Source organism: Oncorhynchus masou, chromosome 31, assembly GCF_036934945.1.
Source record: "Oncorhynchus masou masou isolate Uvic2021 chromosome 31, UVic_Omas_1.1, whole genome shotgun sequence".
NCBI lineage: Eukaryota > Metazoa > Chordata > Actinopteri > Salmoniformes > Salmonidae > Oncorhynchus > Oncorhynchus masou.
In genome coordinates this window covers 35,289,653-35,315,392 of record NC_088242.1, presented here as the reverse complement: position 1 = coordinate 35,315,392, position 25,740 = coordinate 35,289,653, and the positions used below count along the sequence as shown (strand labels likewise).

The following is a 25,740-nucleotide window of genomic DNA, read 5'->3' as shown; positions in this document are numbered from 1 at the left end:
TTCAAAATCTTTTTATTCCCTCTGTGAAATTTTCGTCAAAACATATCAAGAGAAATACAATTTAAAAAACAACAATATCAACAGTAACAAAAACAACTACAAAACTACGGTAATCTGTGACAGCCACTTTTCTATCTGATTGAGGTGGGTACTCTGTGCAAGGACGTTAGTAGAGTATAAAAACAAACGTGATGGCAATAATCAGTTTCACTGAGAGCGAAGTGTCTTTTTGACTCATACACAAGGAAAACATTTTAATACAAAAGAGTAGCAGGGTGCTAAAATATGTCTGTATTGCCCTGGATGCATTTGAGGTCCCAGAGGTGTCGGTGTGGGCCTCGCTCGGGGGGTGGGGGGGGGGGGGGGGGTGGATCCAGACACACCATCCCGGTTGAAGTCTGTGGTTTTAAACACTGAGAACCAGCTCGTGGTTGCCTAGAGGTCAAGGGTCAATATCCTCGGGGACGACGGTGAGCATGATGTCCTCGTTCCCCCGCCGGACCACCATTCGCAGCGTGTTGTCCCTCTTGATAGAGCTGCTGACATCACTGGCCGAGGTGATTCGCTGGCTGTTGATGGTGATTATGACGTCACTCTCCTGCAGGCCACCTCTGTGGAGAGGAGAGAGGAGTTAGGAGCATGCAGCAAAAAAGGAATGTGCCTTACTGATATAAAGTAGAGTACGTAAGACTCTTTAAGAAGTGCATACCATTAGGTTTCAACCCACAGAATATAAATAGACCTTCTTACTGTCTGTGAAGGAAGAGTTTTCCCCATTCCAAAAAAAGCTAAATGAATTTACAGAGGAAGTAACATTATTCTTAGACACTGCGAGGAACTAAATCTGACCATAGTCTATGAAAAATCTAAGCGCCCTCGTTACCACAAATACGCATCGGACAAAAGGAAAGCTATTCATTTCCTTCAGTGGGAGACTGCTGCCTCAGCGCAAATTATTTTATGTGGCCACAAAAAAATATACAAAGACAGTGCATTCTGTAGGAGTGAGTAACCTAGATAGACTGCCCTATCATGCTGTTTATATGGTCATGAAATGCTAATTCATTGTGCTACGAGGCCAGTCTATTTTTAAGACCTTTAAGCAACCTTTATGAGACTAAGAGACGACAGCCGTCCAAATGCTTCCTATCCGAAACAGTTTGTGCGCGTAGTATGACAATTTGTAATGATTTTGTTAATTTTGTTCTTCCGCAAGATTTCTTTCCAGGTGTTGGCGCACACAAAACATTTTCTCGAGGCAAGACAAAGTTCGGGAGCCGAAGCACTGTCGTTGGTCAATGGTCAACAGTGGAAATGTGTTTGTTGTAATTCAACGATTGTTGACTCTTTTTAAAACGCACATTTTTTCACTTGAGAAATATTGCACCGAACATCTTAGATGTAAAATTGAACGACTAAGGTCTCCTCTGCAAAAAAAGTAAAAACGAATGACAGATTTCTGACTACGGCATCTCAAGGTGGACAAACAGAACCAGCCGAACCGAAGCACGTGGAAGCCTTTAGCCAACTACCAAAGGAGTCCTCAAATGCTCCTGTCTGAATCCAAGATCAAGGACTTGAACTGTTGGCTCACATTTGTACTGATTTGAGTCAGTCCACCGACTTCTGGTTCAGTTTTCAGTAAAAATACTTACGTCTCAGCTGGTGTATTTGGGATGACCTCGATGACATATGCCCCTGAGGTAACGTCAGGGAAGTCTGATGTTCTCTCCTTCAGCTCCTTTGCAAGCCTATGACCAATGAAAATAGAGAGATAAGTGTTTAATGTGCCACATGTATTTGGAAGAATTTAATTCCCAAGATGAATCTGGCTGGCTGAAACTTACGTTGGAGTGAGAGTCATCATCCTCACACCGATGTACTTCTTCTTTGGTAATAATTTACCTAAAGAAAAGAGGCTAAACACTACATAAGCATTATCAAGATGATAAACATTGAGAATGTAATATGCAGGGCCTGATCAAAGCCATGGGTGTGAACCTTTTGATAGGTCTAGCACAAGATTTATATAGTCGTCTAAGTACAAAGAAGTTGTCTTAATACAGGCATTTATGAGTGGGGGGGGGGGGGGGGGGGGTTCAACTTTATTTTCAAGTAGATAGAAATAACCCAATAGTAGTCTAAAACATTAGTTTTTTTTAAACGGGGGTGTCACCAAAGCTGAGTTGTATTCATTAGGTGTGTCGTAGATCATTTTCAAATGTGCATTAATGTATGACGCATTACAAGCTCAAAATCTTACAGAAAAACAAAAACAAAAAAAAGAAGACAATTATGACAACGCCTTTGACAATGAATTGTCACCTAAATATCCATAATCGTCACAGCCCTACCTTTAGATTGTCTGCCGTGGGACTCTGCCAAGAACTGACGGATCTTGTCTGAGGGGATGGCGAAGGAGATTCCTGCTGTCACCTTCAGTGTGTTGATCCCAATCACCTCTCCGTCCTAAAGACAGAAACAACACACACACACACAGACAGAAGTCTCTTAGTCTAGTCCCACTTTCACTCTAACAGCTCATTTAGCTCCACTGATATGTATTTAATGCCACGTTTTCAAATAAAACCTACTAAACGCTGCTTTTGAGGAAACATAGGTCTTTACTTATGTGGATAAAAACAATGGTGCTATCACTAAATGCTGTAACGTGTAACTGCTTGCCAAGGTTTACATATGGATTCATATAGCCTTGTCCATCCCCCTTCAGAGGCGTCTTTATTCAAATACATCCTCCAGACGTCTCATAGATTTACATGAAACATATCCTAGGAGATGCAATCCTTATCAATAACAAATGATATCTTACCAGATTGACCAGGGGTCCGCCAGAGTTCCCATACTGAAAAGGAACAGCATTCAGGTTAAAGGGCTGATCAGATGGTAGATCTACACTTCCTTCCTGTGTAAATGGGGAAAATAAGGAGGAGCTACTGTTGTGCATTCCACAACTAAATGCCCTGTGCTGATACAGATCACAGCTGTGTGTGTGTGTGTGTGTGTGTGTCTGATGATGTGTATGGATCCCTCACGTTGATGATTGCGTCCGTCTGGATGTATTCCATATCAGAGTTCCTCAGGCCCAGCTCCTTGCCTCCTCTTTGGGTGGTGCTGACGATACCTGTGGTGACCGTGTTCTGCAGGGAGAAGGGGCTGCCGATGGCCACAACGAACTCACCAGGCCTCAGGTCAGCTGAACGACCCAGCAGCAGCACCGGCAGTTTCGTCTAAACAAAGGGACACGGGACTCAGATCAGTCAAGATGTTCCCATAGATTCATCCTGTGATCGTTACAAAAAAAGGGGACAAAGAAACATATTGCAGGTAGAAATGTACTGTGCGTTCTGAACAGAAACAATGTGTACGGTATCTACGGTAGCAAGACCACCCCTCTTTGGAGACACACCTAAAGTGCCTATGCTACATTCTGTTTGTTTATGTACAACAGAAATAGCCCAGCGCCAGTTGAAATACATATGGGGGTCAACATAAAGTTCCACAAAAATCTATTGAAAGGAAGTTATGATGCCTGAAGCTATGATGTGCCATGATGACGGCATACTCTGCATGCTTTCTGAAAACATACCAAGGCAGTGAACTACCACTTCATCCATCTCAATGACACAATCTACAATAGACAAAATCCATTAACAATGCCAAGAGAACGGATTGGAGTTCTACGGTTGGATCTATGGTAGGTTGTGGCTAGGTTACACCAGACCTTCATATTAATAGGACAGGACAGGGCAGCGGGGTCAGGGAACTTTGCGATGAGGATACAGTCACAGTATATGAGGAAAGGAACCATTGCTGCCCCCCCCCCCAGACCTGATATCCAGACTTGACACAGGAATAGCAGGCCGCTCCCTGGCCGACAGCCCTAAGCACTCTACCAGATGGGCTGGAAGTCGGATAAACGAACACGGGGGTCAGGTGGATGGAATGGGACTGGGAGGAATGGCTTTTGGCACATGGTGACATGTCTGCCAATGTGTCTTTCTGCCACCCATCTGTCACACTGTCACACTTACTGGGTTACAGAGTCTAGGATCTTCCCCAAATTTTTTTTTACATACACACAGTGGGATAATATTATAGTACTACTATAAGAGTACTATAATACTACTGTATATTTGTAGTTGGACAGTTTTGTCTGTGTTGTTGTTACACACATACTGTAAGATACCATACACACACAGTCATACACCATCGAGCACAGGCCATCTTAGTGAAATATTACCATACACAAGCCTGGAATCAGAGTGTCCTGTGGGATCCACTGCGGAAGTTGCCTGGCCATCACTTGATCAAGATTCCACTTACTAAACATTTCCTAGTAATTCCTCAAATGAGCATAGGGAGTCCATGAAAACAGTAGATGACAAGAAACAAAATGGCAGTGTTACACTTGAGATCCAGCCAGGTATAGATCAGGACCATAGCACTCCCAAGATAATGGCACCCGAATACACGTTTGAAAAGATACAGTATCTCAGGATTATATCTACCTCTGGAGGCAAACAACTCATGTAAAGTACAGTACCGTGCGCTGTATACCTCAATCTGCAGAGTCTTAAGGTATCTGGTGCATATCGCTCTCGTCTAGTGAGGACGAGGGCTTTGAGTGCCACTGTTTTCTCCAGGCAGTGAGAGACAGACTGACAGACAGGAAGTGTTTTGCAATCCACGGTGTTGTACTCCCAGATGCATTATCAGACCACCCGTCTCCCCTCCAACCCTTCCACTCCTCTCTACCCTCCTCCATCATCCCCCTTCATCTGCTCGAGACAGCTGGTCCACCCCCCCAGTCCCAACAAGCACCCAATGCAATGAACTCAATCCACCCACACACTAGTCTAATTGTTACTGTGAAGACGTGCAGAGACACGTCTCTCGCAAACATCCTGTAAAATAACCTCCGTGTACTGGAAGGAACTACCTTGGAAAATAAAATAATTACTGCGGTTGTGAGATGCAATTATGAAATATTTGCTAGCAAGGTGAGTGGAAGGCTACACATGGTCTGTCTTTGATTCTGTCTCAAATGACACCCTATTCCCTATAGCGCCCATAGGGCTCTGGTCAAAAGTAGTGCACTATATAGCGAATGCAGGGATGCAGGGCAGCAAAACTACTTGTCTGTCCTTGAGTATTAAATTGAGTAACAGGACCCAAGACTTATCGCTGGTGCACATTAGCATTTTCTCCTAATGTTTTTGAGCCCTCTTGTTAGTAGGGGAACTTGGTCAACTCTCAGTGACTGGGATTACATTTGCTGCTGAGTCTGATACAGTGCCAGTGTGGAATGGTGAGAGACAGGTCTGTGTGTGCCAGTGGAAATGGGGGGAGACATGCACGATGCAACGCAGAGTGCCTGGATTACAGCCCGTAGCCGTGGTATATTGGCCATATACTGTACCACAAACCCCCAAGGTGCCTTATTGCTATTATAAGCTGGTTACCAATGTAATTAGAGCAGTAAAAATACATGTTTTGTCATACCCATGGTATACTGTCTGATATACCAGGGCTGTCAGCCAATCAGCATTCAGGGCTCGAACCACCCAGTTTATAATATACTATAAATCATAGACAACAGGACTGTGATTACCAATAAAAGCAAAGAGTGTTATACACGTATAATAAATCCAGAACTGCATGTTAAATATTGTCTATCGTCAAATTGTTTGCAAACATTCCAAAAAGTACATTTTGAAAAGCAGCTTGTGTTTCCATTTGGGATGAACAACACAGTAAAGCTGTCAAAGAGCTAGTGTACAACCTGTTTTATCCCAGATTTACCAGTCTGTATTCAAGGTCAATCACACATCCTTTTGGAAAACTCATTCTGCTACGTTCTCCTGCCAGGAAAGGGAGGACCTTACTTTTCCACCCTTCTCATAATTCCTTCTAGCCGTGCGCACTCACATACACACGTACGCGCTCGTGTTATGGACGTCAGATTGCTTGCTTAGCGAGGACCACTTCCACCGCCAATGTGGTTCATACCTGGGTCAAACTCGGGACCTCTGCTTTGCTAACACACGTGACTGCCCTCCTTGACCACATTCCAACGGGTTGAGCCACTCAAAAGGCCACAATCAGATGGCTGTGGAGTGAGCTTACGGTACGTTCCTAAGTCCGTTACACATGCAATCCATTGTCAGACTTTATCAGAGACAAATGATAAAAACTCTTCAGTTGTGGATTTATGATGTCGAAACTGGCTGTGGCAAACCACATAAAAAGTCACAAGCTATTGAGCAGCATCCAGGAGTTAGCCAGGGGCCTGAGAGGATTCACAACAAGAAGCCTGCAATGCTCCAGACACACCCCTCAAACATGCACACACGCATGCACGCACGTGCACACTACACAATATTCTGTCTTTGCTTGCATACGGGCCAGCAGAGACTCTCTTTAATTCTGCTAAGGCCACAGCTGAGTGTACAGTGTTCCCACAGCCCCCTCCCCCCTCCCTCTCTCTCTCTCTCTCCTTGTGTGGCTCTTCAGTCTGGCAAACACCTTTTCCACTTCCTCTAGTGTAAAAATCCCTTCCTGTCCCCAGGCAGGAGCTGTTCTTCACATTGAGTCAATCATGCATGGTGAGAGAGAGAAGGCTTCCTCTGAAAATAAGATTGAAGTCTGTCATAACTCTATTAGTCCACTGGATCCGTCTGTGACTGACCTGGACAAGGTGCCTAAGGGGTTATGCCGGTCTGGCTGTCTCCTGTCTGAGGAAAGACAAATGGGAAAATGGCCTAACTTTAAGAAATGGGGCAATTGGACTTGATAGTGTGTTTTCTTTCACTGGTTCCTGTCTGGCACCGACCATAGCAAGGATGAGCATCTGAAGTGATTCATCATTTCCCTCTTACTGCCGATGGGATCTTTCCTCAAACCAACTTTCAACCGATGACAAATGCTCTGAGGCTGCTGAAAAGGGGAAAAACAAACACACACACTCACACACTTACATAACCCATTCCAATAAAGGCTCATCGATCCCAGATTTTGACTAGAATGTCAATTTTCAGTCCAGACAGATGGAAAAAGTGACTGGCTGTTCCTAGATCAGGGACAAGGTCAGTAAATCATATTCAAACACTCAGACTCTGGGATTACGTTTTCAGGACCTGACTCTGTTTGTTGCTCTCAACTGTTTGTTGCTGTTTGTTGCTCTAGACAAACTTACCATGTCACTGTTTTCTTTCTAGTTAATAAGAGACACAGCAAATCCCTCCGGACAGATGTCACTGAGGACTTAACAGTACTACACAAAATCTCTCAGAGATTTGCAAATCGGGGAATCTTTTTTCCTGAAATCTTCATGTCCCTGAAGGTGCAACAGGCCCAAAGACATCATTCAGAGCCAATTGAGAAAAACACAAGCCTGGGAATGCCAGCGTCTGGCGGAGGCATGTAATTGGGATGTCTTTCATCTCTGTTCCACACCACTAGAGCTTGCCTCTCTTGTGTCTAACAGACTCCACTCCAATTGAATGACACATATGTTACAAATGCCCTCTTAAGTAGAGTGCAGGCTTTAGCCTGGTTTCGAAATCTTACCGCACGCAACGGAGAGAGATGGATGTTAAGGGCTCCACACGAGATGGACAAGACAGAACCCCGGAAAGAATGCAAGGATGAGACACTCCAACTGAGTGAGGACTTTGTTGATGCCAGTGTCACAACTCAAAAATTCAGTCTCTCGCTTTGGTACTTGTTTGATTGGCACAAATTGACGAGGTGGATGAAACCACAGGAGTGAAGAGTCTGCCTATGGGCTGGAATGGGTTGGGCCCTTCTCTTCTCTGTGGTTTGGATTAGTCATGGTCGAATAGGAAACATGAGCTGGCGCACACCCAGAGAAAATGATTTGATGTAAACTCCCTGTCATTTATTTGGTAAATCACCAACGTTCCGGCATCACCGTGCTTTAGAATTACTGGGAGTTCATACATAGAATGTGCAACTCTATTCTTTTTTTTATAGCTTATTGGATTAGTCATGGAACATGGAAAAAGTGTAGCAGGATAAAGACAACATCTGCTGGATGGAGAGACGGTATGGTAGAGGTTTAACAGCTGTTTAGTTTACCTAAAACCTGTTTACTTTGTACATGTTTTTGATTGATTCACCATACTCCGCCATCTGTGTGGGGCTGTTGAGACGACTCGGTCTCTGTCAAGAAGATTCAACAAAGTTTCTCAACGTGGTCTTCAGACCGTATCTTAACTTGATGTCTGTAAAAATCTCTCATTGACATCAATGAATGATTGCGAGCGTTACGTAACGAGAGTTCTCATCAAACTTCACGTTAGAATTCAGGCTGTCATTGTCCACCGTAGCAGTGTAACAGAGGGTTAACTTTGGCCTCAGAATTGGACAGCATCTCTTTGCTGACCAGCGGAAACAAGCTCTTCGTAGCCATTATCTAACATTAATGCATACAGTAATACGCCTCCAGCTGTGAACCACATGGCACCAGGATCTTCCTCTTTACAGTACATCTGACTACACAACGGCCTTCATATAAACAGGTCTGGTTCATTTGAGGCTATTTCAGGTGAAGATCACACCTCTTAAGTATCAGACCCTTTTTTTCCATTTTCGCCTAAAAACGACATACCCAAATCTAACTGCCTGTGGCTCAGGACCTGAAGCAAGGATATGCATATTCTTGGTATCATTTGAAAGCAAACACTTAGAAGTTTGTGGAAAGGTGAAATGAATGTAGGAGAATATAACACATTAGATATGTTCCATCATCTTTGAAATGCAAGAGAAAGGCCATAATGCATGATTCCAGTTTAGGCGCAATTTAGCAGTGTGTGTGTGCAAAGTTTTAGACTGATCAAATGATCCATTGCATTCCTGTTAAAATCTTTGTATCATGCCTGCCAAAATGTGCCTAATTGGTTTATTGATACATTTTCATGTTCATAACTGTGCACTCTCCTCAAACAATAGCATGGTATTCTTTCACTGTAATAGCAACTGTAAATTGGACAGTGCAGTTAGACTAACATTGATCCTGTAAAAGGTTTTCAGAGGTTTTAAGAGGGAAATTGTAGAAGGGTCCTTTGACAGATGTGAAGCAGTGGTATACCATGTACTGCTACTGCACAGAGAGCTCAAGGCAGTTCATTCAGTAGGATGGGTAATGCTCTCCAGATGGAGGTTATGTAGCACAGTTAGGGACCTTATCCCCCTGGATGCAGGAAGCAGGGCTCCAGGAAATGTCCTGTGCTGTACAGATCCGGAGAAATGAAAAGGTCAGTTGAGGGCCCCTTCAATTATATGTTAATGTAGATGTTTGATTAATGAGCACGGTGACAATATACTCTAATGGATGCAGTTCTTTGCCATCATCCAAGCTTGATGGCATTGAGCGAATAGAATGGCCCTTTGTGCCCATAGAATCCATGTTGGACGATGACCAAATCTAGACTAGAATTTCTGCTGAACAAAGACACCGCGCAGACATGAAGAACGGAAGGATTTTCAAAAAGTACAAACTTTTCATGATGGCAAGAGGGCATAGTATTGGCCAAGGCGTCGTGCAGAAGACTAAGTACTAGACCGCAAGGGAGATACTACAACGCAGGTCTGTTTTTGTGTGAACTGTCTTCCAATGACACAGCGCAGAAGATCACACGAACCACATACAAACCCAGCCACCACAGCAACAGAGAGACATAGCCAGAAAAACAAAGGCTTCTCTTGTTGTGTGGACTATGATTAACCATGGCACCCCTGTAGTTTGACAGAACTGTACACAGCATTTGGAAGTGACTCATCCATAGGAATTCACTTTAGTGACATTTAAACATGGACACATTTCCCCAACCAGTGTTTATTGCAGGCTGCTTGATGTTCGTTCTTTCCTCGGGAATGAGTAACTTTGGCAAGGTTCCCTGTAAACCTTCTGTACTGTGCCTATCTGTCCTCCATAGAGAAGTTCAACAGTACGACAGCTATCAAATCTATGTACTATACATGTTTTCCCTCTGATACCAGCCTAAGCTCCACTCTCCTGCCTATCCAACCTCCGTCCCACTGTGGTCACGTGATAAGATTAGTGAACTTCCTCAGCCGAGTCCCAAGGGCCATAATTATACAGTGTGCAGATAGCATCACTGAAAATATTTATGCATTTCCGGGAAAACACGTTTCATCACTCTCAATAGGCTATGCAATGGAGGACTATAATTTGTGCTAAAGAAGATCAGTCTGTTTAACACTGATGTCCAGGCTTCCTCTAAAGTTCACGGAGATCGAGACATGTACAGTGATACACCGTGCCTTGCAAAAGTATTCATCACTTTTTCCTATTTTGTTACATTACAACCTGTAATTTAAATGGATTTTTATTTGGATTTCATGTAATGGACATACACAAAATAGTCCAAATTGGTGAAGTGAAAAAAATAAATAATAAAATAAAAACTTGGAAATTAAAAAAGGAAATAAAAAACGGAAAAGTGGTGCGTTCATATACAGTATATTCACCCCCTTTGCTATGAAGCCCCTAAATAAGATATGGTGCAACCAATTACCTTCAGAAGTCACATGATTAATTAAATAAAGTCCACCTGTGTGCAATCTAAGTGTAACATGATCTGTCACATGATCTCAGTATATATACACACACACTAAGCAAGGGGCACCATGAAGACCAATGAGCTCTCCAAACAGGTCAGTGACAAGGTTGTGGAGAAGTACAGATCAGGGTTGGGTTAATTAATTAAAAAATTTTTTTTTAACTTTTTTAGAAACTTTGAACATCACACGGAGCACCATTTGATTTGATTTGATTTTTTTTAAATGGAAAGAATATGGCACCACAACAAACCTGCCAAGAGAGGGCCGCCAACCAAAACACATGGATCAGGCAAGGAGGGCGTTAATCAGAGAGGCAACAAAGAGACTAAAGATAACCCTGAAGGAGCTGCAAAGCTCCACAGCGGAGATTGGAGAATCTGTCCATAGGACCACTTTAAGCCGTACACTCCACAGAGCTGGGCTTTATGGAAGAGTGGCCAGAAAAAAGCCATGGCTTAAAGAAAGAAATAAGCAAACATGTTCGCCAAAAGGCATGTGGGAGACTCCCCAAACATATGGAAGAAGGTACTCTGGTCAGATGAGACTAAAATTTATATTTTTGGCCATCAAGGAAAACGCTATGTCTGGCACAAACCCAACACCTCTCATCATCTCGAGAACACCATACCCACAGTGAAGCATGGTGGTGACAGCATCATGATGTGGGAATGTTTTTCCATCGGCAAGGACTGGGAAACTGGTCAGAATTGAAGGAATGATGGATGTTGCTAAATACAGGGAAATTCTTGAGGGAAACCTGCTTCAGTCTTCCAGAAATTTGAGACTGGGACGGAGGTTCACCTTCCAGCAGGACAATGACCCTAAGCATACTGCTAAAACAACACTTGAGTGGTTTAAAGGGAAACATTTAAATGTCTTGGAAGGGCCTAGTGAAAGCCCAGACCTCAATCCAATTGAGAATCTGTGGTATGACTTAAAGATTGCTGTACACCAGCAGGAACCCATCTAACTTGAAGGAGCTGGAGCAGTTTTGCCTTGAAGAATGGGCAAAAATCCCAGTGGCTAGTTGTGCCAAGCATATAGAGAAATATCCCAAGAGACTTGCAGCTGTAATTGCTGCAAAAGGTGGCTCTACAAAGTATTCACTTTGGGGGGGGGGGGGGGGTGAATAGTTATGCACGCTCAAGTTTTCCGTTTTTTTGTCATATTTCTTGTTTGTTTCACAATAAAAAAATATTTTGCATCTTCAAAGTGGTAGGCATGTTGTGTAAATCAAATGATACCAAACCCCCCCAAAAAATCGTTTTAATTCCAGGTTGTAAGGCAACAAAATAGCAAAAAATGCCGAGGGGGGAGGGTGAATAATTTCACAATGCACTGTATTCCAGGCAATCCATTTAATTATAATACAGTAACAGCAAAACCTAGTTCCATCTAGGGTTATTAAAGTCAAGACAAGAGAGAGGTCCAGCTTTCTGTTTGCACATGCCCAGAAGGTGTGGGTAGAACACTGGCGATTAGCACCACCATGACCCAGATCCACTCAGCCATTTAGTCCGTCAGTCGCTAAGCAAGAGACAGAAACATCGTCATGTCCTTGTTGCCAACAGGAGACCATTTCTCTTTACTGCCTGTCCATTGACGCCGCCGAAGCTTGCGCAGACTCATCCTCTGACGTGATGGAAAGAGGAGCAGCGAGCAAACCAAAGGCACACGCAGATACCCGCCCAGGAGGGTGCATCTGTGTGGCTCCGGCGCCTCTTTTAGGACGATCTGCAGGCTAGCTACCACCGTGGCCCAAGTGGACACAGACCTGCAACCGCCATTACATCAAATGCCATTACCTCTTTCCAACCTCGTGCTCCAGGACAGGGTCAGGGAGTTTGGTCACTTCGTCTGGAAGGGGTCAGTCAGTCCTTGGGTTCTCTCCTAATTGTTCTTTCTGTGTTTATGGTGGGGTTATTACAGTGTAATTGTCATTTAATGACTTTCAACAATTTAGGTCTCTAAGGGTCAGATGATATCTGGAACTTACAGGCCTCCAGAACTAATACTGTACGATATGTTAACTGAGAACAGTGGAACAGTTCCTAACTATTAAAGAGACTTGAAGTCATTAGGGGAGAAGAAAAAACACACTGTCCATGCTCAGACTTTATCAAAGACATATGATGAAAAAAACCTGTCAGAAGTGGATTTATGATGTTGAAACTTGCAGTTGCCACGTTAAAAGTGACAAGCTATCAAGCAGCATCCAGGAATAAGCCAGAGGCCTGAGAGGATTGACAGCAAGGTGGCACAGAAAGAAGCCTGCCATGCTCCAGACACACCCCCCAAACAAGCACATGCACGCACGTGTAACACATGGGGATGTGTGAAACTTACTCGTCAGCCTGAAGTGTACCCACTTCCGCCAGCAAATAGCTAGCTTTTTGTGTGGTGCCGACTGGTAATACGCTTCAGGAGGGCGGTAGCGTGTGCTAGCAAGGCTAAAAACAGTCAATTACATCTAAATCATAGAACAAAAAGACCCTCCTGCTCTTGAACGTTTTTACAATTAATAATGTTCGTTGCTGAAGCGCCCTATATCAACAATACCGCCATGCAAATATATTAAACCTGCTCCAAGAATGCTATGAAGACCATTTTTTCATGCAGGAATTTGTCGGCCATAAATAAATTAATCCAGTCTGTGTTGGCAGATGAAAGACTATCTAAAAAAGACTTATGTTATTTGTCTACTCCGTTCATAGCCGCTCTTCACCTCTCCATTGCATTTCCTGTTCTCTGGCGCCATCTCAGAGAAAGAGATGGAGAGGGCAAGTGTGCGAGCGAGATCAAGATGGCGAGGGAGTTAAAGAGAGAGAAAAGCGAGGTTGAGGTAAACAGAAGAGCTTGTAAAAAAATAAAAAAATACAGAATAATCACCAGTGCATTCAGAGATGGCTGGAGAAGAGAGGCATCGAGAGAGGTAACAGGCCTTACCGGAGTGTCGATCTTGATGAGGGCAATGTCTGCCTTCTCGTCCACGTCTGTGATCTTGGCATCGAAGGTGGCGCCACTCTTCAGCTCCACCTTCACCCGGTGCTTATTGGCCACCACGTGGGCGTTGGTCACAATCAAGCCGTCCTCCGACACCACGAAGCCAGAGCCGCTGGCCACCGCCACCTCACGCTTAGAGAACACCATCCTGGGGAGAGGACAGACAGGAGACAGAGTGTGAGACAGGAGGACAGAGGGTGAGACAGGAGGACAGAGGGTGAGACAGGGAGACACAGGGTGAGACAAGGTGAGACGGGGCAACAGGGAAGCATTATTCATCTGTTTGCACCTAAAACACGTACAAGTGGAATAACTGTTCTGCAAAATGTGTAAGTCCACATGTTCATGAGGAGACCACATGCTACAACTGCCAAACATACACCGGGATTTTGCTCATGGCAATTCCTCTTGAAGATCACTTGAACAAATGACCCGATGATGTGTTTATTAACAGGAGGGCCGGGGAGCATGTTTGTCTCCTTATGGCGACAACAGGACCCACTTTGTCAGGCTGACAACTATGTACACAGCTGTGCAAGATCTGGCCTGACATCTACAGTACTAAATATAGGTATTTATTTGTCTAACACTCCCTCCACCGCAATATAATTGATTAGGGTAATAATTAGGGTAACTTTGGGTAACTTTGTTGTCATAAGTTTTATTGGGAAAAACAGCATCAGATACCTGAGCCCGTATTCACAAAGTGTCTCAGAGTATAGCAGTGCTGATATAGGATCAGTTGTGACTTTTAAATGATAATGAATAAGATACGGAGGACCTAATCCTTGATCAGCATTCGAACTTGGAGACGCTTTATGAATATGGCCCAGATACCTGTAAATCTACTGTGGTCAGTGTGTGTGTGTGTGTGTGTGTGTGTGTGTGTGTGTGTGTGTGTGTGTAGAGGGGAGGTCCTTACTTGCGGTACAGTTCAATATGAACCACAGCGGGAGCGATCTCCTCCACCACATCAGCGATGAAGTTATATCTGTGGCGCAGACTGTCTGGATTCTCCTGGCCTGGAAAACATTCCAGAAACACACTATTAATATAACATCAAATACATGCAGGGGTATTAGTTCAGGGTTATATCATGTTGCCTCAAGCCCTGATATTAGAGGGTATCTCATTTCTGGGGGGGGAAATGATTATTTTGGCTTGGACTGGACCAGTCTACTCTATCTGTATAAAATGTTTGTTCAAAGTCTGAGCACTAATATATATATATATATATATATATATATATATATATATATATATATATATATATATATACATACACACACACACACAGGTCATTACGAAAATATTTAGACCCCTTAACCATTTCCACATTTTGTTATGTTACAGCCTCATTCTAAAACGTATTAAATACATTTTCCTCATCAATCTACACACAATACCCCATAATGGCAAAGCGAAAACAGCTTTTTATAAATGTTTGCACATTTATAAAAAAAAAATATATATATATACACCTTATTTACATAAGTATTCAGACCCTCTGCTATGAGGCTCGAAATTGAGCTCAAGGGCATCCTGTTTCCATTGATCATCCTTGAGATGTTTCTCCAACTTGGAGTCCACCTGTGGTAAATTCAATAGATTGGACATGATTTGGAAAGGCACACACCTGAGGATTGTGTTGAGGCGCCGATCTGGGGAAGGGTACCAAAACATTTTTGCAGCATTGAATATCCCCAAGAATACAGTGGCCTCCATCATTCTTAAATGGAATAAGTTTGGAACCACCAAGACTCTCCATAGAGCTGGCCTCTCGGTCAAACTGAGCAATCAGAGGAGAAGGGCCTTGGTCAGGGAGGTGACCAAGAACCCGATGGTCATTCTGACAGAGCTCTAGAGTTCCTATGTGGAGATGTGAGAATCTTCCAGAAGGACAACCATCTCTGCAACACTCCACCAATCAGGCCTATATGGTAGAGTGGCCCGACGGAAACCATTCTTCAGTAAAAGGAACATGACAGCCTGCTTGGAGTTTGCCAAAAGGCACCTAAAGGACTCTCAGACCATGAGAAACAAGATTCTCTGGTCTGATGAAACCAAGATTGAACACTTTGGACGGAATGCCAAGCGTCACATCTGCAGGAATCCTGGCATCATCCCTACTGTGAAGCATGGTGGTGGCAGCATCATGCTGTGGGGATGTTTTTCAGTGGCAGGGACTGGGAGACTAGCCAGGATCAAGGGAAAGATGAACGGAGCAAAGTACAGAGAGATCTGTGATGAAAAGCTTGCTCCAGAGCGCTCAGGACCTCAGACATGGACTTTCAAACAAGACAATGACCCTAAGCACAGCGCCAAGACAACTCAGGAATGGCTTCGGGACAAGTCTCCGAATGTCCTTGAGTGTTCCAGCCAGAGCCTGGACTTGAACCCGATCGAACATCTCTGGAGAGACTTGAAAATAGCTGTGCAGCGACACTCCCCATCCAACCTGACAGAGCTTGAGAGGATCTGCAGAGAAGAATGTGAGAAACTCCCCAAATACAGGTGTGCCAACTTTGTAGCGTCATACCCAAGAAGTCTCGAGACTGTAATCGCTGACAAAGGTGCTTCAACAAAGTACTGAGTAAAGGTTCTGAAAACTTATTGAAATTTGACATTTCAGTTTTATACTTTTTATACATTTGCAAGAAATTCTAAAAAACCTGTTTTTGCTTTGTCATTATGGGGTATTGTGTGTAAATTGATGAGGAAAAAAACACTATTTTTAGAATAAGGCTGTAATGTAAGACAATGTGGAAAAAGTCAAGACATATGAATACTTTCTGAATCATATATATATATATATATATATATATATAGAGAGAGAGAGAGCACCAGTCAAAAGTTTGGACACACCTGCTCATTCAAGGGTCTTTCTTTTCTTTTTTTTATCTTTCCTTCTTAATGCATTTTATTCAATCAGTTACGTTGTGACAAGGTAGGGGTGGTATACAGAAGACAACCCTATTTGGTAAAAGACCAAGTCCATATTATGGCAAGAACAGCTCAAATAAGCAATGAGAAAAGACAGTCCATCATGAATTTAAGACATGAAGGTCAGTTAATCTGGAAAATTTCCAAAAAATGTCTTTGAGTTCAGTCACAAAAACCATCAAGCGCTATGATGTAAATGGATCTCTTGAGAACCGCCACAGGAAAGGAAGACCCAGAGTTACCTCGGCTGGAGAGGATAAATTCATTAGAGTTAACTGAACCCTCAGATTACCCAAATATATGCTTCACAGAGGTCAATTAACAGACACATGTCAACATCAACTGTTCAGAGCAGACTGCGTGAATCAGGCCTTCATGGTCAAATTGCTGCAAAGAAACCACCACTAAAGGACACCAATAAGAAGAAGAGACTTGCTTGGGCCAAGAAACATGAGCAATGGACATTACACAGGTGGAAATCTGTCATTTGGTCTAATGAGTCTAAATTTTATATTTTTGTTCCAACTGCTGTGTCTTTATGAGATGCAGAGTAGGTGAACGGATGTTGGTTCCCACCATGAAGCATGGAGGAGGTGTGATGGTGAGGGGGTGCTTTGCTGGTGACAGTGTCTGTGATTTATTTAGAATTCAAGGTTTGGTTACATGATTCCATGTGTTATTTCATAGTTTTGATGTCTTCACTATTATTCTACAATGAAAAACCCTTGAATGAGTGGTGTCCAAACTTTTGACTGGTACTGTCGAAACAGTTGTAGTCGGAAGTTTACACACACCTTAGCCAAATACATTTATACTCAGTTTCTCAATTCCTGACATGCAATCCAAGTAAAAATTCCCTGTCTTAGTTCAGTTAGGATCAACACTTTATTTTAAGAATGTGAAATGTCAGAATAATAGTCGAGATAATTATTTATTTCATCACATTCCCAGTGGGTCAGAAGTTTACATACACTCAATTAGTATTTGGTGGCATTGCCTTTAAATTGTTTAACTTGGGTCAAATGTTTCAGGTAGCCTTCCACAAGCTTCCCACAATAAGTTGGGGATATTTTTGCCCATTCCTCCAGAGAGAGCTGGTGTAACTGAGTCAGGTTTGTAGGCCTCCTTGCTCACACTGTCACGGTTCATGAATCCACTGCCTCCCTCTCTCTCTTTCTCTTTCTCTTTCTCTTTCTCTTTCTCTTTCTCTTTCTCTTTCTCTCTCTCTCTCCCGTGTTTGTGTGGGCGTGGTTCCCAATCTCGGCCTGATTGTCTGCGCCAGCTGGAACCACTTATCTTCCCTTTATATGTTCTGTAACCAGTGTTTCTTGTTGTCAGATCGTTGTTTCTTCCCTGAGGTTGTGTCGTGTGTCCATGCTCTTCTCTCGCCGCCCTTGTGTGGATTATCTGCTGTGCTCCTTCCTACCCATCCGGACACACTCCCCTGGATTTCTCAGCACGCTATCATCGGAAGATGCGCCCGAGTCCCTGGGTCGGATTCCGTCTGAGTACAGTCTGTCTGTCCCGTTGCTGCTGTAAACTGTATTCATTAAACCATCGTTGCTTGCATCTTGCATCCGCCTCTGTATAGTCACACACACACGCTTTTTCAGTTCTGCCCACAAATTTTCTATTGGACTGAGGTCAGGGCTTTGTGATGGCCGCTTTAATACCTTGACTTTGTTGCCCTTAAGCCATGTCTTGAGATGTTGCTTCAATATATCCACATAATTTTCCTACCTCATGATGCCATGTATTTTGTGAAGTGCACCAGTCCCTCCTGCAGGAAAGCACCCCCACAACATGATGCTGCCACCCCCGTTCTTCACGGTTGGGATGGTGTTCTTCGGATTGCAAGCCTCCCCCTTTTTCCTCCAAACATAACGAAGGTCATTATGGCCAAACAGTTTCACCAGACCAGAGGACATTTCTCCAAATGTACGATCTTTGTCCCCATGTGCAGTTGCAAACTGTAGTCTGACTTTATGGTGGTTTTGGAGCAGTGGCTTCCTCCTTGCTGAGCGGCCTTTCAGGTTATGTCGATATAGGACTTGTTTTACTGTGGATATAGATACTTTTGTACCTGTTTCAGTATCTTTCCATCATTTCCAGCATCTTCACAGGGTCCTTTGCTGTTGTTCTGGGATTGGATTTGCACTTTTCGCACCAATGTATGTTAATCTCTAGATGACAGAAACGTGTCTCCTTCCTGAGCGGTATGACGGCTGCGTGGTCCCATGGTGTTTATACTTGTTCATCTGTACAAACAATTGTATACGTGATACCTTCAGGCGTTTGGAAATTGCTCCCAAGGATGAACCAGACTTTTGGAGGTCTACAATTGTTTTTCTGAAGTCTTGGCTGATTTCTTTTGATTTTCCCAAGATGTTAAGCAAAGAGGCACTGAGTTTAAAGGTAGGCCTTGAAATACATCCACAGGTACACCTCCAATTGACTCAAATGATGTCAACTAGCCTATCAGAAGCTTCTAAAGCCCTGACATCATTTTCTGGAATTTTTCAAGCTGTTTAAAGCCACAGTCAATTTAGTGTAAACTTCTGACTCACTGTAATTGTGATACAGTGAATTATAAGTGAAATAATCTGTCTGGAAACAATTGTTGAAAAATTACTTGTGTCATGCACAAAGTAGATGTCCTAACCGACTTGTGAAAACTATAATTTGTTTACAAGAAATTTGTGGAGTGGTTGAAGCAATTCGGTTAGAGTCACTAAAATGAGACGAGACGGCCTACAGGGAGGAGGTGAGGGCCCTCGGAGTGTGGTGTCAGGACAATAACCTCACACTCAACGTCAACAAAACTAAGGAGATGATTGTGGACTTCAGGAAACAGCAGAGGGAACACCCCCCTATCCACATCGATGGAACAGTAGTGGAGAGGGTAGTAAGTTTTAAGTTCCTTGGCATACACATCACAGACAAACTGAATTGGTCCACTCACACAGACAGCATCGTGAAGAAGGCGCAGCAGCGCCTCTTCAACCTCAGGAGGCTGAAGAAATTACGCTTGTCACCAAAAGCACTCACAAACTTCTACAGATGCACAATCGAGAGCATCCTGGCGGGCTGTATCACCGCCTGGTACGGCAACTGCTCCGACCACAACCGTAAGGCTCTCCAGAGGGTAGTGAGGTCTGCACAACGTATCACCGGGGGCAAACTACCTGCCCTCCAGGACACCTACACCACCCGATGTTACAGGAAGGCCACAAAGATCATCAAGGACATAACCCACCCGAGCCACTGCCTGTTCACCCCGCTATCATCCAGAAGGCGAGGTCAGTACAGGTGCATCAAAGCTGGGACCGAGAGACTGAAAAACAGCTTCTATCTCAAGGCCATCAGACTGTTAAACAGCAACCACTACCATTGAGTGGCTGCAGCCAACTCACTGACTCAACTCCAGCCACTTCAATAATGGGAATTGATGGGAAAGGATGTAAAATATATCACTAGCCACTTTAAACACTGCTACCTAATATAATGTTTACATACCCTACATTATTCATCTCATATGTATACGTATATACTGTACTCTATCATCTACTGCATCCTTATGTAATACATGCATCACTAGCCACTTTAACTATGCCACTTTGTTTACATACTCATCTCATATGTATATACTGTACTCGATACCATCTACTGTATCTTGCCTATGCTGCTCTGCACCATCACTCATTCATATCTTTATGTACATATTCTTTATCCCCTTACACTGTGTATAAGAAATTAGTTTTGGAATTGTTAGTTAGATTACTTGTTGGTTATTACTGCATTGTCGGAACTGGAAGCACAAGCATTTCGCTACACTCGCATTAACATCTGCTAACCATGTGTATGTGACAAATAAAATTTGATTTGATTTAAAACTAGTTTATGTAAACTTCCAACTTCAACTGTATATCCAATACTGTATACGCTACAATATGTAAGAGATAATCAAAAGAGGCTATGCGTTCTCTGGAAAATAATGAATTAAGTGGGAGGTGTGTTCCACGACGCGCTAGTGGAGTGGAACTGACCTTCCACGGAGTTGCATTATTTTCAAGAGAACACACAGAGCCCCGCTAGAAATGTGTTCAACATCCTCTAAAGTAGGTAGCACGTTTACTAGATAGCTACAGTACCATGGCAGTAGTGCCATGGTAACCAAACAAACAGACTTGATATTTTAGCTAACCAAAACATCAGTCCTGGCTTGCCATTGTGAAAATCGAATTCAGCCAATTATGTTTTCAATTTTAATTTAGCATCTTTAAAGTAGCTCAAAGATAGTTCATGCTTACATATTCTATAGCCATTGAATTATACCATGCAAATATATTGTGCGTGATCGGGAAATAATCCACGCTCTATAATGCCTTTCAAGCCAATCAGAAACAAGTATTCAGCAATGCCATGGTATAAACTTTTATAAACAACCGTTAAGAGCGCATTTGGCCTCCGATCATCACTATACTGTATAAACAACTCTATTGATAACATCCACAAGGGTAGTGTGAGTGACAGAATCCAGATCAACATGAAATAGGGAAATTGGAAGATCCGCTTTGAGGCTCGATATTGTACAGCATGGTCAGTCTTCTGATCTCCTCACCGAGCTTATAAAACTCAGGAAGTGACTCAAATCTGAACTTGTATAACCAAAACACTTTATTTTAACTTGCGCTACTTTGGTTAGGGAACAGATGCAGTGCGTGCAGAAACATCTGCAATTACCCCTTTTCCTTTGGTTATTCATCTCTTCCACTTAGATCTGTGTCGGTCCAGTTAACGAGTATCTCTAGGCCTATACTCCATTTCCTCTTTCTAATAAATAGCACCTTTCCAACCCACCTCGCAAACTGATGAAAGAGTTCTTTTAAAACCCCTATTTGGTGTGGTTTGGTCTCACACAACCTATGATAGGCTAAGCATAATGCACTGCAGATGGGCTGAACTGAGCTCCCCCAACCACAACAACAGGGACAGTCACACGGACACCTGCGCTCTTAGAAAAAAAGGGTTACAAAAGGGTTCTTTGGGCTGTAACCATTAGGAGAATCCTTTTTTGGTTCCAGGGAGAAGCCTTTTGGATTTCATGTAAAACCCTCTGTGGAAAGGGTCCTACAAGGAACCCAAAAGGGTTATACCTGGAACCAAAAGGGTTCTACATGGAACCAAAAAGGGTTCTCTTATGGGGACAGCCAAAGATCTCTTTCAGGTTTTAAATAGCACTAGATAGTGCCAGACACAGGGCTGGATGGTGCGTAGACATTCTCCTTGCTCTGCACTGTGGTGTATTAGCTTCGGGCAACATGGTGTCGATCCAACAGGTCCTAACAGCTCCATTAATATTATCTCAGTCTAAGGAGTTTCACAGACCTAACAAAAATTCCCTCGACCCGACCTGCAGATAGAGACATGCACTCTGGCATGCCATGTAAAACGGCCTTAAATCAAATCACATGAAAACACCTCCGATTTGATAAAAGATCAAAGAATATGCTGTAAATGGAGGACTTTCTTAATCACTAACAGTCACACCATCTCTTTGGTGCACTGAATGCCTACAGCATGATTGAACAGAGACACACAGGCAGGTTGGGAAATAGATACACAGAAGTAGTATTGTGGCATGTTATTTTGACTCCAGTTAGCTAAACCTAATGGAATTATTATCCAAGATAAACATATTTTCTGGATGATATGCGAGAGGAATCAGAAAACTCTTGACACACACACACACACACACACGCGAAAACAGACACACACACACACGCGCGTGAAAACAGACACACACACACACGTGCGTGAAAACAGACACACACACACACAAATTTAAATTGTATCACGTAGAGAGAGAAAATAATATCCCACTAGCCTTACAGATGTGGGTTTCTCTGCCTAGCAGGTCTCTTGAATATAGGGCACGGCCAGTCTATTCTTGCCCACTGAAGTGCACATCAGTTATACTGTATGACACTAACACTTGGCTTGGCTGGCTGTCTGGCCTCATGGGTCCCTCTCATATCACACTCTCTGAGTGAAGTGAGAACATAGAAAGACAGAGGCTGGCAGGAAGTGTAATTGTAATGACCTAATACTGCAGATATGGTCTAAGACAACTGCGTGGAATAAATCTACCTCAACAAGTTATTTTTCCTTTCCAACTGTTTGCATGGTTGAGGGATTTCTTGCAGAATCTGTGAGTCTATTGAAATACTACCACGTTTCGCAAAAGAGCAAAACCTCTGCTGGGCTAACTTTGTGCCCTTGTCCTTGAAACAATGCTTGTCAATCAATCAATAACCCATCCATCTCTGCCCATTCATGTGACCTGCGTGTCCATGCCTGCACATGGGCATTCTTGTCAAGCATCCACTGTTATTTCCATGGTGCTCTTGACATCAGTGGTTCATATGTTTTTCCATGCGGAAGCCGCCCCTCTCCTCCCTCTACTGAGCGCACTGGGTAGCAGGCTGCATTTCAGTCTGGACCCTCTGACTAACTCCAGATCAACCTTCAGCTCTTCAGAGTCTGGGCGATGGTCTTTCACGGTCAGATGGTCTGTCACAGCAATCTCCATCGTGTCACTCAAACAGAGGACAGAGCATCATCAAGAGAAATAAATAAAGAGGTATTAACAAAGTACTAGTTAACTTAGCTACCAATTAAATAAAACAAACTAAAGCAATTTGATTTGAACCAACTAAATCTGTTGTGTACAAAACATGTTATGGTAGGAGATTTTATTCACATTTCTTTCCATTCAAAAGGTATTAAGTCACCAGCCCAGTGAACGTTCTACCTACAGTGTTTCGTTGATCTTGTATCCATGTCTGTCAGTCACACGTACTGTATATGCGAAACGAGTCACCGCATGAAGAAATGGGTTGACAAAACATGGCTCTATGACTGTAGAATTTGACCTAGATCTGGATCCATCTGATAGAAGTTATACAATCTACTGACTCCATGAGGACCAGATGCTATGACATCACAGGTGGAAGCAACTTATGACTCAGAGACCTTCCAGATCTTTGGCTTGGCTGAAACTCCTGGAGACCTAACTCAGCTCTGAGCGGTCCTGTGCTCGGTTATTGAGTGAAACAGCTATTTTTGGGGTGGTGAGGTAAACTCATATCAAGGTAAGCCAGTCCTCTGACCTGAAGGGGGAAACAGAGTCCCAGAATCTGGGACAGAGTTTTGTGTTCAAAAGTTAGGAGAGGGAGGAGAAGGAGGAGGAAGAGGTTGAAAAGAAGGGGGAGGAGGAGGAGGGAGTGAAGAGAGCAGGATTTGGATACTCAAATGTTCAGACAGGAGCTAAACTGAGCTGAGATTTCACCTTCCTGTGCTCTGTAGTCTGTCTAATCTGATAGGGCTCAAGTAACAGAGAGGCTCCACTGTAGCAGAAAACAAACTGCTGTCACGCCCTGGCCATAGAGAGGCTTTTATTCTCTATTTTGGTTAGACCAGGGTGTGACTAGGGTGGGCATTCTATGTTCCTTTTTCTATGTTTTTGTATTTTGTTGTTGTTGTTTTGATTATTCAGTGTTCAGTTAAATAAAAATGACGAACACGTACCACGCTGCACCTTGGTCCTCATTTTCTTCTAATGAATGCAGTTACAACTGCCACGAAATGATCTAGGTGTGTGTGTGTTTTCGATATATATACCTCAAGGCCAAGCATCACAACTATACACATCGGCAGAAAGACAGAATTTATTTACACTGCATACGCCATGTTCCCAAGAAAGTCTGATATCAACAGGTTTTGACCCTGTATTAATATAATAAAATGTGACTTTGGAATGAAAGACATCTGGCATAAGATGCATTAAACTGAAGTACTGAGAGCTGATGTTTGCAGCCAGCTTTGTGCCAACTCAGATCGAACTGTATGCATGTGGAGCCTTACAAGTCACTTAATTAGTCAAAACAGCCATGAAGGCACACCACTGAAATGTCAATCCAACTGCATTAAAATGTATTATTAACCAACAACTTAAGATATTTTTTAGACATGATATCATTAACATCACTTATCTCCTTGTGAATAACATTTAAAGACACTTAAGCTCTGTCTAGTTTGACTGGTAGACTACGGTTAAATGTCTTGGGTATGATTGTGATACATTCTGACAAACTGGCTCTACCACTGGATCCAAAATGCTCTACACCACAGTAAGTCAGTTCCCTTTGAACCTTCATATGTACAGTCATTTCATTTCATTTCTTTGCAACATATTATTTAGGGAGCATAATTTACCGCAGACCAATTCACTGGATAATATCATCTCCATTTGGTTTAGGCCTACACCTTCGACACATTATGGTTTTACGCACAACATCGTACATGCTTGCTGATGGGTCTACCAAAACATACAGTGATTTTGATACATTATGTTGAATTCCAACATGGACACATACCTTTGCTACAGGTTCCTCTCTGTATGAAGATGACCGGTGGCTGCTGAAGCTTCAGAGCCCTGTTACTCAATCTCTTCAGTTCGCAGATGTTTCGGTAGGACACCCCGTCACTGCCGCACACCGGGTCCGCACCTTTGCAGACGCATACACCGTTTTTGCCCCGACGCCTTACTGTGGCGGACACCCCAATTCCGTCCGATATCGAGCAGTCCATGCCCTCTCCGCACTCCGGGTCCCCTAGTCTCCCTGTGCCGCCGCATACCTCACCTTCTCCGTGCGCACAGACCGGACAGCAGTCGCATTGGTCAAGGATGTCGCCGGCCATACAGTCCGCAGGGATCGGGGGACATAGAAATTTGTCACATTTATCTGGACAGCCGATGACATATCGCTTGGCTCTTGACTCGCAAACTAAAGGAGCAAGAAGTAAAGTTGCGCAGAAGACGGACCAAAACATTGTTAAATATTAAAGTATCTAAAAATGTACAAAGTTGCCACAAAACTACTCTTTAAACTTTACGACTTTCTACAAAAAAATATGTTTGATCTGCATAAATAAACGTAACATACATTTGCAAATAAATGTCAAGACACTTTTCACTAAATTGAGCTGTGTTGGTCTGCTGCTCTCAGTCAACAAAGATGCTCTAACTCCCTCTGTGAGGCTGCTATGTAAGCTTCCAGAGTTTATAAAGGCAACTGGCACGTTGTGGCAATATAAACAAGA

General features: G+C 43.2%; 1 protein-coding gene across 2 annotated transcripts; it reads right to left on the bottom strand.

Moving 5' to 3' along the window:
• LOC135523869 (serine protease HTRA1B-like) lies at positions 1–25,684 on the bottom strand. Of its 2 annotated transcripts, none has more exons than XM_064950848.1 (9): positions 25,014–25,684; positions 14,555–14,654; positions 13,576–13,780; positions 3,054–3,248; positions 2,831–2,923; positions 2,355–2,469; positions 1,848–1,905; positions 1,656–1,751; positions 1–611 (listed from the first exon to the last, which is right to left on the bottom strand). In XM_064950848.1, exons 1-9 carry the CDS (start codon positions 25,468–25,470, stop codon positions 443–445), a joined length of 1,488 nt encoding a protein of 495 aa, XP_064806920.1. In that variant the 5' UTR covers positions 25,471–25,684; the 3' UTR covers positions 1–442. The 2 variants fall into 2 exon arrangements, with proteins under 2 accessions (XP_064806920.1, XP_064806921.1); XM_064950849.1 differs by having other exon boundaries at positions 2,831–2,863.
• Between the last annotated feature and the right edge of the window lie 56 nt (positions 25,685–25,740).